Source organism: Epinephelus fuscoguttatus, linkage group LG9 (genome assembly GCF_011397635.1).
Source record: "Epinephelus fuscoguttatus linkage group LG9, E.fuscoguttatus.final_Chr_v1".
Taxonomy (NCBI): Eukaryota; Metazoa; Chordata; class Actinopteri; order Perciformes; family Serranidae; genus Epinephelus; species Epinephelus fuscoguttatus.
The window spans coordinates 29685951-29702323 of record NC_064760.1 but is presented as its reverse complement, the minus strand read 5'-3'; the positions used below and the strand labels follow the sequence as shown (position 1 = coordinate 29702323).

Here is a 16373-nt window from a genome sequence, read left to right as displayed (position 1 = left end):
AGAGGTTTTATGTTCCCTCTGCCGGTGTTCAGAGCTCAGAGTGAGAGGGAACCATATGAGGTAAACACACATGGAGGTGGGAGGCACCAGTGATGACATGTAGTTGTTGTACACTGACCTCTTCTGCTTTGAAAATGCATTGCACACTGATCACTAGAGATGTGACTGTAAATCAGACAGAGCTGGGAACACTGCAACAACAACTGAACTCAGTAATATCCTCAAGAGCATGAATAAGGTCAATATGGTTGGTGTAAGTCACAGAAAATGTGTTTATTATTTATTTAAAACCTTTATTTTTTTCATGATTCATGAAAGTTTTGATTGTATCTTCACGTTTTTTTTCTTTTTCTCAGAACTGTTCAGTCCCCCTAAAACAGGTTATATTCCCTAAAGTCTATTTATCTATCACCACAAATTCATGAATTTAAGAAAAAGAATGAAAACAAAACAAATGAAGTGAGCACAAAAGCATTTTTGACATTCTGAATGGGATTTGTTGCTCACAATTCTCACCCTGTGCCTTCCATGCAATAATGAGCACATTATGATCCAAACTGGTCGGGAGTGAGAAAGGCTACTTTGTAAGTAATTCCATTGAGTGGGAGGGTCACACAGGCCAGTCTTGTATATATCGCAGTAAAAATCATGTTTCCCTTATCCGAGTCAACAGCACGGATATTTTTGCTCCACTGCTCTGTTTTCGCCACACAGTCACCAGTCACTCCTCGTGGGACTGCAGACAAGGTAAAGAACTTGTGTATCTACTGAGTGAAATTATCATCAGCAAGTCAGATCCCTGACCTCTGCTTTAGCTTCTGTGAATGCTGGACTGCAGGAAAATGCCTCTGTAACATCTGAGATGTTTTTAAATGAACATTAGACAGCCATAAATAACACATTAATGATCATTAACTAGACTTGACTGCTATCCAGATCAACCCTCTGATCATAAAGCTGCGCATCACGTGCACTGTAGCTGTTACTTAGTTAAGCTTTACCCCCATTGTTCCTCTGGTAATGATATCTCATCTTGTGAGATCTGCGATAGGAAGCCTGAGCTTTAAATTTGGTCAAAGGTACTCTGACCGTCCACATTGGCTGCCTTCTTACTCGCCCAGTGCCTGCTGAGTTAGATGCCAGGAGGGATTAGGTGAGCTGAAATCCCCTGTTGGGAGATGAGAAGGCGAAAGCTACCTTTCAGAGAGTAAGTGTGCAGCCTGCTGCATGCATGAGCCATGAAAGCTGCTTTGTCCTCCTCTGTTTCATTGACTCTCAGGGCTGTTAGTCTGGCAGGCTCACACTTACAGGTAGAGACGAGGACACGGCTCCTATAAGGCAAGCAGGAAAACTCCAATATAGCTGCAGTGGCAAGGTCGCAGGCCATAAATTCATTAAGCAACACATGCATGTAAACACATCTTGAGAACATACAGTGCAGTTGGTGGAGGGGTTGTGACGTAGCGTCTGAAAAGCAACCGCTCTGCATACTTCTTTAATGTACAACCATGTTCTTATTGACTGAAACAGGGAATGTAGTCTTGTAGGAATGTAGTTTCCTCAGGTTGTAATGTTGCCATATTCAGACGCAGCATTTTTTTATTGGTTCCTGTTTGTGAAGGACAAAATCCAAAGTCATAGACGAATGTGTACCTTAAAGTCTTGGATTTATCTTAAAGGCATAATCATGAAAAGATTATGAAGGCTGCAGCTCTCACCTCCATTACGAGCCCGAGATACACACAAAAACAGTCACATTTTTAGATATTAACAACAGAAAAACAAACAAATGTAACACTGCCCCTGCTTCATTTCCTTAATGGTTTGGTAATTTAGTTATTTTCATTACTTTCATCCCTGTTGTGTTACATATTGTAAACATAACCAAATTACTTTTGGTTAAAAACTACAAAACAATTCTAGAAAAGCTGTTTTCACAAACTGTCAGCGGGTGTAGTTATTTATAATAGGTAAAAATGCCTTTTTATGCATGTCAACACAGGTAATGAAAACACTGAATCACTCTGAGAGGGGCATTATCTCTGACTTGATACTGCTAACAATTTGCAAATTAGAAAACCTTTTATTTTATTGCCAGGGGAAGAACAAATTCAAATTAAATTTCCTGCATTCCTCACGATTCTTAAAGGAAGTAATTGTGCAAGTAATTGAAGGTTGAGTAAGGTGCACTTTTCAAGCAGGGCGTTGCTTTTGTGCTGTGGGCGGCATTGAAAACTCCAGGCATCAGCACTATCATATCAGGGGGGTGATAAAGAAGTGCACGTATAAAAGAATAATGTGATTTAGGGGAATGACGGATCCTATTAACTGTCTCTTTCAAGCACACCTGTGAGGCAGGGGATTACACGGGAGAGGTGAGTGAATGATTTTGTCCTTCATGTAAATTCAGTAAATTGCTATTAGAACATCTGAGTTGAAATCATTATATAATCATGATTAAGCTTTAACAAAATTGATTTTGCCCAAGTCTCTATGGTTTACAGGTCTTCTTAGATGCCTTAATTCTAAAAAAAAATTGTTACATTAACAATAGATTTTGATAATAAAGTTTCTTTGAAGGGGAAATGTTCTTCTATGGGGCTGACCTGACAATTATTCACTGACAAGTTCACTGATCCGCCCTTTTTTCCCCATTCCTCTCCTCTCCCCTCACTCTTTTTTTTCCCCACTTACTCCTTCTTTCTCCATAACATCAAACTGCACTCCCACCTGCCTCCTCCTTTGTAATTCCCACACTTTGTCACCCTGATCCAAACCCACAGAAGTATGGCGTGTGGTGCGGTGAAGTCCTTTCTAGTGAGCCTGTCTCGGAGGAAGCCCCTGGAGCCGGAGGGGGAGAAGTCCACGTTTAACCGATGCCTGACCACTCTGGACCTGGTGGCCCTCGGTGTGGGCAGCACCCTGGGGGCCGGGGTCTACGTCCTGTCTGGAGAGGTGGCCAGAGACACTGCTGGACCCAGCATCATCCTCTCCTTCTTCATCGCTGCCTTGGCATCCATATTCGCCGGGCTTTGTTATGCAGAGTTTGGGTCTCGGGTTCCCAAAACGGGCTCAGCATACCTTTACAGCTATGTGACTGTTGGAGAGCTGCTGGCTTTTATCACTGGGTGGAATCTGTTACTCTCCTACGTCATAGGCAAGTATGACCCACCGGATTTGTTTCATACATTATCGACTGCATTAGATTATCATGTCTATCATTCAGTGAGATTTTGTCCTCTTAGAATATTATTTTATTTGTTCACGGGACAAATGTAGAAAAAGTAAATATGGTTTTAATTTAAGATCTGCTTTAATCTTAATCTCTGGCTCAAACTTGTGATTCTCATACTCTGAATAATAGATTGCCCTCTTATGTAACATGTTTGGCTCACTGAGAACCCATGAATGATCATCTATTAACTTGAGGCTCTCAAATGCTCTGTGACCTTTTACCTGCTCCTCAAGCAGATCCTTAAAGGAGTTTTTCCACTACAAACCTTTTTTCTTACACCCCTTGTTAAATTCATTGCTTCCATGTCGTTAACCCCATAAACCAGGATTGTGGTTTAAAATAACTGAGTCATAAAGTGTGACAGGCACAGGGAAGGGTCTATCACCATCAGTGTTTTCTGTTTATGACTACTGTTGGACAGGCTGAACCTGGCTGATGAGTTTATTGTATCTTTCTCTTTCATCTTTATCTGCTCAGGGACATCCAGTGTTGCTTTAGCATGGAGTGGGACATTTGATGACCTCATCGGGGGCGTCATATCCAAATACTTTGAAGAACACGCTGCCATGGGCCTCCCTGGCCTAGCACCTTACCCCGATGTCTTTGCCACTGCTCTCATCTTGCTACTGTCAGGTACAAAATAATGAAACTGGTGTGGTTATAGTGCTGACAGTAATCGTACAAAGACATTTAAAATTGACCATGTTTCCCATGTAGGTCTGCTGGCATTTGGAGTTAAAGAGTCAACAACAATCAACAAGATTTTCACAGCAATCAACATCCTGGTTCTGCTGTTTGTGGCCATCTCTGGATTCATCAAGGGCGACCTCTCCAACTGGCAGATCAGTGAGGAGGCTCTGATAAACGCCACAGTAGAATTCAAGTAATGTCAAAAAGCAATAAAACCCTGTCTGTGTCTGTGGGTGTGTGCAGGATCCTGTCGAACATAATCACATCAGTATTGCTCTTATCTTATCTCACTGTAAATAAACACAAAATAATACTCTTTCCCCGCTCACAGTAACTTGAGCTCCACTGCCAATGTCACAAGTATCTATGGAGCGGGTGGATTTTTCCCCTATGGCCTTAGTGGAACAGTGGCCGGAGCTGCAACATGTTTCTACGCTTTTGTTGGATTTGACTGCATCGCTACAACAGGCAAGAGGGCAACGTCTTACTTTATTAGTATCAGTGTGATTATATTAAGTTCAGGGTCAAGGCTTTATTCTTATCATGCATGTAACCATTTTAAAGGCACAGTCTTAAGCAATAAACATTTAAAATCCTCCAATAATGCTTATTTAAAATCTGTAAAATCAAGCAAAAAGAAAATCAAGTGCAAAAGAAAAGAAAATCATGTAAAAAAAAAAGTAAATCACGCAAAAAAAGAAAATCATGCAAAAAGAAAGAAAATCATTCAAGAAAAATAAAAACATGCAAAGAGAAAATCATGCAAAAAAGACAATCACACAATAAAGAATATTTCACATGAAAGAGAAAAAAAATGAACAATGAACAAAAATCACACAAAAAGAAAAAAAATCACAAAAGAAAATCACACATAAAAAGAGAAAATAATGCAAAAAAAAAAAAGAGAAAAATCACGCAAAAAAGAAGAACATACAAAATTAGAATATCTGCCAGGATAGTGGCACAAACAGTTTTTGCTGCTTGCTCCAGCAGGATTATGACCCCAAAACCGAGTATCATACACCAAAACATGATCTCTCCTAGCCGTAACCAAGTGGCTTTTGTGCAGAAACCTAGCCACAGGTTAACCAAAGCATTGTTGAAACATCAAAAAATTTCACCATACCGGTATCCACTACACAATAAAGTGCAAATCTCTGGTTTGCAAAAACATACACTTTTCTGCTGACTGGGTTGGGAACTGTGTGTGGAGAGTTACGTAACTGTATCTCAATCCCTGAATGTGTAATCAGATTTGTAAATGTGTACATAGATATTAAAGGCTGAAAAAATACTTTGCTCCAAGAGCTGTTACAGATCTATGTATGCATTTACAAATGTGACTCCACATTTACAAATCTCAACACACTTACAAATCTCAGTACAGACTTAGAGATATTTTTACACATTTCCTAATCTGATTAAGCACACACACACACACTGAGACAAAGTTACACAACTCTCTACACATATTCGTAAACACTTCTGCTAAATTAATGGCCCTAAAAAAGCTACATCTGATGAAGGTCATGAGATTTGGCTAAAAGCTCTGGACATTTTCCAGTAGTGGACCTGAGTAAGAATTGTTTGTGAAACTGCTATGTACATGGTAATCTCAAAGTTTACAGGTTTTGTCTCTTCTGTGTGATAATATTCCTTTAATGTCATGTAACCCCAAACAGCTATAGGAGAATAACTTTAAAGAATCACTGACTTATTTGTCCTTTCTCGTAGGTGAGGAGGTGAAGAACCCCCAGAAGTCTGTCCCTCTGGGCATTGTGGCTTCACTACTTATCTGTTTCTTGGCCTATTTTGCTGTGTCTGCTGCGCTCACCCTGATGATGCCCTACTACATGCTCAGTGAAAAAAGCCCCCTGCCAGTGGCCTTTGACTACATCGGCTGGGCTCCTGCCAAATATGCTGTGGCTGTGGGATCGCTGTGTGCCCTGTCCACCAGGTAAGAAGCTGCTAGTAGTACAGTCGGTCATTGACTGTCATTGGAGAAAACAATATATGGGCTAAAAACTTTTATTAGATATACTAGAAGCAGGGTCATTTGGTCGTTCCAACACTTAATATCTCCAGGTTGAACTATTGGATGGATTGCCATAATATTTAGCACAGACATTCATGGTCCCCAGAGGATGTATCGTAATGACTTTGGTGATCCCCTGACTTTTACTTTTGCACCATCATGGGGTCAACATCTGTGGTTTTAAGTGAAATGTCTATAACAATCACAAGTGTATCTATGTTCCCAGGGTGCTATGCTGCCAGGGTTCTATGTTCCCCAGCTTGATATCCTCTTGATATGACACATTAGGGAGACCTGCTCACACATGCTTTTGTTCCCCTCAGGATGAACTGCTCAGTACTTTGATTTATGACATAATACCTGCAAAACTAATGACATTCCCTGTATTAGCTGCACTTTGAGTGTTATTTGGCAAAAAAATATCACACTAAACCAAGATCAGTATTGTAAATATTGTACCTGTTTGAAATCAACATGTAAGGATTGTCATTGAGCATGTTAGCATGCTGCTCTGAGCATTTAGCTAAAAGCACTAGTGTGTGTAAGAACCATCTGACAAAGCTGTTACCATGACTATAGACTCTTCATCTTTATACTAAAGTTATGTAATCCACAGATTCATTATATTTGAATGTTAACAGCTTTTCTCAGAAGGTAGCCTGCATTAAATTGTTGATGCTTACCAAATCAGTAGGACTCAATCATGAAAAAAACTGTAAAATCCTGCCACTGAATTTGTTTCTGTAGGCCAATGCAGGAGTTTTTCCATTGGATTTTGGATTATTGCAAAAAATAAGTTTGGTGGCAAACAAAAGTTTATGATTGTTACATGTTTTACTTAGCAAGATAGTCTTCACAAATGAACACTACTTTCTTGATTACTGAAGCCTAAATGCAACTGCTAGAAGTAAAAAAGCTAATATTCAGACAGAAACAAACTACACTATGGTCACATGATTTAACATCCCTACCACAATGTGGCTGTATTCATCCACTCGTTAGCAACGGCCTTTTTTAAGACACATGTACTGACATATTTTATGTCATAGAACAAAATGTAAAAGTCTTTTAAGCTTGTGTGAACCACCGACCTTGCATCAAGAATCTAACAAACAACCAATTAAAAAAAAACACTGACTTTGAGACAAGGGAACTGGGGTAATAGAATGCCAAGTCATTTTTGGGTTTTAGGACTTATTCCTGGGGTGCTCTATGTACTTTACTGAAATAACAAAATATGCTCTGCAGCAATATTTACTCAGAAAATCAACTTTACACAAAACCTGCGCAGCACTCAAGGCTGCTACATGGTGTGCAGAGCCGTTGGGTTGCTCGCTTAGCGAAGCCCAAGATAATTATGGTCAGATAAGCTTCTTATGAAAAGTCTCAGAATGTAAAATATTTTTTGTGACTTCAGTGGCGACTATTCATCATTAACTATAAAACTGATAAACCATATGCATACAATGGTGTCACCATGCATAATCAAAAATAAATCTGTCATAGTCAGAGGTTTTACTGTTTCCCCAGATTAGACTGATACTAATAGTGCCACTGTTGGGAGCTACTGTAGCATTTTCGAAATGGAGCTTGTACTATCAGTGTGGTTGCCAGAAGTTTTGTTTTGTTTGTTTGTCAAACAAGATTAAACAAATTGGGACTTATACTTTTTTTTATACTTTTTAAAACAAAAAGCCACAATATTTTATCCAGAACTTCCATCTGGAAATGAGGAAGGGCCTAAAATGATATCAACAAAATACATCAAGAAATTAAGGTTAGCATCAAGGTCACTGTCTTGAGTCAAACAAGTTGACTTTTCTTAAAATGCAATTAAGAGTAGAAGGACTTTGCTTGATTGGGAAAGAGAAGAGCCTTATATAACCTCTTCTTAGCATCATCACAGACTACGGACCATCACACATTTTGAGGCAGAATGCCAGAAAATACATTTTTGGGCAAGAACCGATACAGTTACGATACAGAGATGTTGCTGAGAATGATCTGTTTTTATATATTAAAGAGACGGCTGGCCTGATAATAAAAGCATTTTGATGGCTGTTGACTGACCTCGTTTGTCTCTCCAGCCTGCTGGGTTCGATGTTCCCAATGCCCCGAGTGCTGTTCGCCATGGCAAGAGACGGCCTGCTTTTTCAGCCCCTGACCAAAGTCACTTCCAAGGGCAGTCCAGCTGTAGCTACCATATCTTCTGGAACTGTGGCAGGTACACATGATGTTCCAGATGTTTATCAGCTTTTAATGTACATGTGGTGAGGTGTATGGTATTAAAGTAACTCTGTATTCCTTGCTTGTCATCTTCAGCCATCATGGCTCTGCTGTTTGACCTGGAAGCATTAGTGGAGATGATGTCCATCGGCACTCTGTTTGCTTACACACTCGTGGCCATATGCATCTTAATACTGAGGTAACTATATTTCATCTGCTTTATCAAGGAGAAATGTCATGATACCAGAAATTTTGTAGACAGTACCAATACCAGTGAAATGACATGATTCTTGATACCCAGTTCGATACCACAGTGAAAAAACAGAAGACTATATCACACCTTAAACCTTGAAGTCTTTGAATAAATCTACATGTCTGTCTCTGAGGTGCTTCATCAAGTTGCAAGTGTTTCCTTCTTTCATCTGAAAAGTTCAGCAACACCATTTGCATACTGGATTTTGTAAACTCATTATTAATCACTGAAGATCTGCCTCGAATTTCAAGTACTTCCATAAACAACTCTCACTGTTTTTCTTTTCGATGAGTCAAGACAGAGCTTTCGGCATTGCTGTGCTGTTGACATCTTCAAAGTGTTGTTATTGTCTTCCCATGCTGGTGGGTGTTCTTATTCTTCCTTTGGCATTTAGTGGCAGACTAGAACACTTGTAAGCATATATGCTGCCCCTGTCAGGTCTGGAATAATTGCATCCCCAGTACCTACGAGTATTGTCACATTTTCAGAATTTTGGCATTGATGTGGTGGCAAAACATCGGTTCTTGTGACATCCCTACACCTAGACTGCTGATCAAAACACAATTCATGGTGCACATATCTGTCTTTTTTTCTTTTTGCAATCAAGGTACCAAGTGGGTCCATCTGAAGACACAGACCTACAGATCTTTGACTCAAACACAAAGTTTAACTTCCTGAAGATTCCGTCAACTCCCAATTCAACCACCTCAAGAAGAGTCACAATCTTGACTATAAGCTCTAGTATGTACAGCAAACATTAGTGAAACACTGTGTGCTTTTTACGTTTAATCACTCTAGTACCTTTTCTTGACCACCAACAGTCTCTTTGCTTTTGGAAAGTCCTTTGTCTCTCTGGTCCGTGAACTGATTCATCTTTGGTTTATCTGCAGTTGTATGTCTGGCTGCACTATGTGTCATCCTGACTGATGCCTTAGATGCTCTGGCCAATTTGGAAGCATGGAGCCTGGTGGTTGTCAGCATCCTCGGTGTCATCGTGCTGTTAAACACTCTCTTCATCTGGATGCACCCACAAAATACAGCCAAAGCATCTTTCATGGTGAGAATATTCTAATTGTGCATCTGAGCAATCTCAGTGAGTTCTAATAATCATCAACGATAAAAAATCCTTTAATATCTTGTATTTTCTGTTCACAGGTGCCCTTACTCCCTGCTCTGCCATTAGTGAGTACATTCATCAACATCTACCTGATGGTCCAGTTAAGTGGAGATACTTGGATACGATACTCTATTTGGATGTTAGTGGGTAAGAGCATAGTTCTGCTTGGAGAATTTAGAGGGCTTTAATCAAGTGAGATGCTCAATGGTAATGATCTCCCTCTTCTCTCTCCAGGGTTACTCATCTATTTTGGCTACGGGGTGCGTAACAGTGTTCAGAGGAAGCGTCTCATCGCCAACCAGATGAGGATCGAAACAGTCAGCAGCAAGATAGACAACAAGGACATCATGAAAGAAGAGAAATTCTGAGCTGCAGTAAAGAGAAATAGATTGAGATGTTACAGTGAGTAACTGCTTTAAGTGCGTAATTACTGTTTTACATGGACCAGTGCTGATCTGTTCCTGCAGTGTCAAATATCTGCAGACAAATGGACAGATGGGCAGACTTGTTAACTTCTATTATGATGAAGTTTGTAATTTATCTAAATATTCTTGTTGCCAATATTGAACTGACATGGTTTTGGACCTGAGATGTTGCCTGTGTCAATATGAGAGCCGTGTCCTGGAGCCTCTAAATCCACTGTCAAAGCAGTTTATACCTCTGTTTATAAAGAAAAAAAGGGCTCAAACTGTCTTCTGTCGATGATTCCTATTTTATTACACTTAAACAAGTTTACACTTTTCATATCACTTGTAAAATGTAGAAATTTATTGTAATTGTATACAATTCTAATCATGATTATGAATAACGAGAATATTTTTTACGTATTAAAATACAGAGTTAGACTGGACAAAAGTATGCACAATGTAGATACAGAAAATCTTGTTAAATGTCCTATTTTTTGCCTGTTTAAAGATAGATCACTATATTAATCAATTATTATTGTGTCAAAGTGTAAATAAAGAAACTGTAAATGTTTTCTAATTATATATTGTAAATGTATTTCTTGATTAAAAAGAGAAAGAATCCAGTTTTCAAGGCAGCTACAATCTGGAGTTCATTTTCTGCAGGGCATGTTGGTAACATTTTTTCTTTTTTTAAAAGTTCAGTTCCGCTCGTAATCTTGGATAAAGAGCCAGAGACGGCTCACTACCCAGAGTTCACTGAGAACAAAAGGACCTTTCACAGCAGCTTACCTGTGTCATGTTCAAGACTGCTAGTCACTCAGAGGGAGAGGTTTACTTTGTTCTCAGGCAGTTCAGCATGCAATGAGCAGAAAACATGTAATTTCACCAAGGATAGCAGGTCATATAAAGATACTGTCAAGTTTATCTATACTGTAGTCCAAAATCTCAAGTTTGTGTCAGAGGACTTCACTACAGGGGAACATTACGGCCACATGTGAAAAATGTGTTTGAGAATTCAAACCTGAAACTCAGTGAACTGATTGATTCAACTCAATACATTTTTCATATGCCCAAATCTTTAAGATTAAAAGACATCATGTGTAGAAGAATGGGCCTAAATCACATCTGAAAATGAGGAGAGATTAGTTTCTTCGTACAGGAAGAATCTTGAAGCTGGCTATGTAAACAAAGCCTTCTCCATGTATTAAATACGTTTAGGTTAGTGTGTTCAACACTTTCTGTATGTGGCATTTGACTTTATTGCACATCATTTCCCAGCCTCTTTGGAATTGAGATTGTAAATCATCAAACGATAGCTGATGGGTTGGAAATTGCATTCCAGGCAATAGATGTATCCTAAGAACTGGATATCAGACCCCAAAATGATGCCTATTCAGTCCAATCCGAATTGCTCGCCTTGCGCACACACCAAAAAAGTTTCTAGCTTTCTGGTTTACTTTTGAAAGATGCAACCCACTGGATATGTGTCGGAGTGTCTCTCTCCCAGCCCTGCCCACAAGTTCTCCCTTGGTTAACATTGTGATGACATCACAGATTTTTAAATCTTTCAAAAATAAAATCTCGATGGATAAAAGAATTATAATATAAAGAATCATAATCAACTTTGTTTGCAGTTTGAAGTGTCCTGTCACCAGTTTCACAGATGTCTCTTTTATAATGGTGGTCTGTGAAAAAAAAGGTTTTGGGGTCACAGGGGATTTTTTCGCTGCAGTGCCTTGAGTGACCACTGGGAAAAATTGGAAGCAAGTCTGATCGGCGTTCCTGGGGGCCTGGTTCCAGCTTGACACATGGACTGATTACCTGCTGCTCAATCGTGATAGGTCAATTCTACTCAGACTACAAATGGACTACAAATAGAAATCAGAGCAATTCCGATACCAAAATATTGTCCCAATGCCTACAGATACTGTATGATGTGCAGATATCTTTTTAGACTTTAGCCTGTACTTCACAATCTTTACAGCAGGTTATTGTGTTTAAAATGAGGGTTCAAGTGAATTGATTTTTACAATAAATAATGCTATATCAGAAATTTTCAGATTATGTGAGTGTTTCAAAGCTCCTATAGGCTTTTCAATGTGTTATATAAAACACCAAAACCTTTTTAAGCTGTATGCTTCTCCCAACAGACAGAAAAAGGATGAAAAAAAATGATAAAAAATCAACTATAGAAGATAAACTGACCATTACTGTGCATTTCGTATTAGTCTAAACTGGCCAAGTCAGTGATTTGTCTCATCAGTGGAAAAACAATCATCAAACGTAGGACAAAAGGTTCACTGGGCACCAAATGCTTTTAATAACCTTGCCACAGTCTTGGGCAGTGTGGTGTTTTTCAGAGGGCCAGACTCATGCTGCTAGCACACTTCCAGTCCAGCAGCTAAGCAAACAGGCCATGCGATTCCACACGGAGGGGCCTCTGTTTCTGGACTCTCATTGGTCTGGACAGGCTTGAAAGCCTCCATTGAGCCAGTGAGGAGGAATTTGGGGTACTAATGCCACTCTCAGGAGGAGGAATTTGTGTGATTCTGGTAAACAGCTGACCACTCACTTTGCGAGCTCAGCCCTCCTCCTCTTCTCTCTGGTTTCTGCAGTACGTTCTCTGGGTTGAACCGCATGAACTAACAATCCACAGACCACTTTGATATTATTCCACTGATCAATCATGCCTTTGGTGAACTTGTTTGGATCAAAGGGGAGGCTGGTGCTGAGCGCTCTCCTCATTTGTGCCATAATCTTCGAGTTAGGTGAGTGACTTTATTCACTTGCTGAGCAGTTCTGTCAACATGTGATCCTGGGAGGGGAGATTTTTGTGGGCCTAATGCATGACATGACTTACTCTAGACATTAGCCTGTGATCAACTCAATTAATTCATATCATTAAACAGTTGCGAACTACTGGATGCATCATGTGCTCTGTATACTGTGTAGCTCATTGTCAAAAAGACGCCCAGGAGCAGAGGACCACTCCAGGCAGGAAGCTCAAAACAAGCAAACCCAAACTTGGGAAATCAACAAATAAAGGTCCCAGAGCTGTAACATCCAAACCAAAGATCAAAGCTACGCCTGCAGTCGCGGCACAAACCCTCCTCACACAGGTATGTCATCGATGACACTGTAACTTTTAATGTGTTCAAGGAACTGGTGTACAACTGTATGATTTCTATCTGACACTTATAGGTGCTAAACAGAGGGAAGTTTAAAAAGGTGGGAGAGACCATAAGTGTGCAGACGGGAGACACTCTGGAGCTGAGGTGCAGGGGCAAACCTGTGCAGTGGAGCGTTCCTACGTACCTGGAGGATGATGATGATGGAAGGCTCAGGCAAGCTACGCCACTGATGAATCTTTATTGTGCATGATTTATTCTTCTAATGACAGAGCGATAAAATCTGTTGGAGAGTCAGTATGGTATTAGACATTTTCCTGTTCTGGCTCTGCAGGATTGTCCAACAGGACCGATATGGCGCCCTAACATTAGTCAACACCACTGGTGCAGACACAGGGGAGTACACCTGTTATCCTATGTACTGTGAGGACTCAGACTGCAGGAAGGAGTATGACAAAGCTGTCAAAGTGTTTGTCTTCTTTCCCGGTGAATAAACTTTATTGATATTTACACGTGCACTTCTCAGAACTTCAGGCCTTTGATTTATTTCATCACCAGCTTGATAGGAAGCCTTTTAACATGTTATCTTATCATTAATCTGCCATATCTTCTCATTGGACCAACCAGATCCACAGGAGCTATTTGTTCCGACATCTGACTACTACGAGGTGATTCAGCTGAGAACCAACTGGCCAACGCTCCTTCCCTGCCAGGTGACGTCACCTGAGGCCAAAGTGACTCTGCACCGCGAGTATCCACCGGTGGAGGTGGCAGTGGACGGGTCGGAGATCTCCTTTAACGTCAGGAAGGGCTTCACCATTCATCGACCCCGACCTTATCATGCCGGAGCCTTGTACTGTGTCGCCAGTCTGGGCAACCTGAGGCAGAGCTCCACCAAATACATGCTCATCTACGTTAACTGTGAGTGCTGCCTCTGAGTCATCCATTCCCTTAATTGTGAAGTCATTTGTTGCTTATTGCTGATCAGGGACAAAGCCTCCTCCAGCACGCATCAGACAGGGAGGCAGAGAAATACAATGCTGAAGTAGACAAACCAGCACAGGGCTGACAAACGTTCTTTTTTATACTTTTTGGTCAAAACAAACAACTGAAATTTCAACTCCTATCCAAGCTTACACATCAATACTTCAAACCCTTACAGATCTCAGGTCTTCACATTTCAAACAACTACAAAAAATTCTTTTCTTCAGCTCTTCTAACTCCCACAACCTCCACTGGGCATATGCAGCTGCTTTCAGTTCTTCCACTTCAGCCGACACTTCAACTAAAATCATCTTCCAGTTCATACACTTGAAGTGGCACTAATGTCTCTCAGGACTTAACTGACCTTTTCCAGGGTTTGAACTGAATCTTCAACTCTTTTCTGTACTTTCATTTCAGCTGAAAGTTCAACTTCACTCCGCACTCCAACTGAAACTGACACTTCAACTTCAGCACTTCCATTTTAACTTCTTATTCAACTCCTGTCAGTTTTCTAGTTGTACTTTAGCCTTGGACATTTTATAGACTGAACAATAAATCCTAAAAAAGGACGGACAAATTCATTAACAATAAAAATACCTTTAGTTGAGGTAACTATTCATATTAGCACTACACTAGTACCACAAGTAGTGCTACTCCTTGAAGTGTATACTTCATATTTATACGCGTGTTGAAGATATAGGAACTATTTTCTTTCTACCGAACTACACCAGCCAACTGTATCATTGCGCAGAGGGAAGCGCGCATCCACTGCTAGCTCACCTTGCACCACTGAGCTAGCCAGCATTACAGTTCAACTGAGGATGACACCATTAGCACAAGCTTCTCATCCATGAGTAGATGCATGCTTCCTTCTGCACGCTGATACATTTGTTCAGTAGACATCTCTCCAGCAGATATCTCCAACATTCGGCAACTCACACCAAAACAAGTTAGGTCAATAAATAGCACTACAGATAAGAGTAAAAATATGTATTTTTAATTTTTGTGTGAACTGTTCCTTTAAATTATTGTTTGCCCCCCTATCATAACTCACTTATATTCCACATTTCCCATCAGACCCCATGGCTCCCCCTGCTCCAGTGATCCAGGCCTCGTCAAGCTCGGTGGCTGTGGGGGAGAATCTGCGTGTCAGCTGCTCTGTGATGGGCGAACAGGACGTGGTCATAGAGTTTACCTGGGATTACCCAGGACAAGAGGTGAGACATGGGGAGAGAGGGCTGACTAGAATTACAATATGGCATATTTGCTATACTATCAGTTTCAGGTGTGTTGTGAGACAAAGTAAGTGAAAGGCTTATGTAACTGGTGTACATCCTGTGTCATATAGCTTACTTTGCATTTAGTTCATCATTAGTAAAAAGGCATTTAACCCATGGCCTGTGGAGCATCCAGGCCTGTAACTGTGTTGCTGATTTATTAACATTAAACCTGAGGACTTGGTGACTTATTGTCAAGAGGTCACGTATGTGCCATGCTGTGCAGCACATGTTAATACCCAAACTTAACAGATCACCTGCTCTGGTTGCAGATTGGGAGGCCTCCATACACAAAGGAAAGCGTCACTCCAGTCGGTGGAGGAGCGGCTCGACAGCAGTCTCAGTCTGTCCTCCTGGTGGACGAGGTGAGGGACGTGGACCAGGGAACGTACACCTGCACCGCCCAGAACCTGCAAGGAGCCAAATCAGTGTCCACTACTGTTAAAGTGGTCCCCAAAGCCAAACCTAGGAAACCATAAGCCATCAAAACTGGATGACATCACTAAGATGAGAGTGAGAAGGTGGAGATCAGGTGCAACAGTTTGCTCTGTCAGTATTAAACAGTACTCTGTTAGTCACATATGAATATATGACATCATCTGCTCCCTCTGTAGTTGATAAGAGTGATAACAGAGATTTTGTTGTTTAGATGAATGTATGTAAATTGAGCGTTCAGATTGTGTATTCAAAGTTTTATATGCATACATTGTTCCTTGTCTTTTTCTACTTATTTTGTATTGTGTATGACCTCGCCAGAGATGAAGGCAAAGAAAATAAATAGAATTAAATGAACAGTTGTGATGATATTCTCCTTCTTCTTTTCTGCTTCTTCTTCTTATTTTAATGCAGATGGTTTATTTGTCTGTAAGTTAGATAGGCTATTGGTTTGGGGTGCCATTGGGCCAATTGTCCACTTTACCCAATTGGTAATCTAGTGGTGGAATGAAACTAAACACATTTCCTCAAGTACTGCACTTAAATTCAAATTAAAGGTACTCATACTCTGCTTAAATACTGTAAT

At 40.4% G+C, this 16373-nt stretch overlaps 2 protein-coding genes across 3 annotated transcripts; both read left to right on the top strand.

The window, feature by feature from the left end:
* The first annotated feature begins 648 nt into the window (after nt 1-648).
* LOC125894942 (cationic amino acid transporter 2-like) lies at nt 649-10543 on the top strand. 2 transcript variants are annotated; one of them, XM_049586657.1, is made up of 12 exons: nt 649-747; nt 2784-3157; nt 3713-3868; nt 3953-4118; nt 4257-4393; nt 5660-5882; nt 8048-8184; nt 8283-8385; nt 9047-9180; nt 9330-9496; nt 9595-9703; nt 9791-10543. In XM_049586657.1, exons 2-12 carry the CDS (start codon nt 2788-2790, stop codon nt 9922-9924), a joined length of 1836 nt encoding a protein of 611 aa, XP_049442614.1. In that variant the 5' UTR covers nt 649-747; nt 2784-2787; the 3' UTR covers nt 9925-10543. The 2 variants fall into 2 exon arrangements, with proteins under 2 accessions (XP_049442614.1, XP_049442615.1); XM_049586658.1 differs by lacking the exon at nt 649-747 and adding an exon at nt 2106-2375.
* Nucleotides 10544-12580: 2037 nt separating this feature from the next.
* On the top strand, nt 12581-16098 carry LOC125894943 (platelet-derived growth factor receptor-like protein). Its single transcript, XM_049586659.1, has 7 exons — nt 12581-12731; nt 12916-13082; nt 13165-13307; nt 13426-13577; nt 13719-14012; nt 15153-15292; nt 15625-16098. The coding sequence occupies exons 1-7, from the start codon at nt 12650-12652 to the stop codon at nt 15829-15831; spliced, it is 1185 nt and encodes a 394-aa protein (XP_049442616.1). The 5' UTR covers nt 12581-12649; the 3' UTR covers nt 15832-16098.
* Nucleotides 16099-16373: the final 275 nt, after the last annotated feature.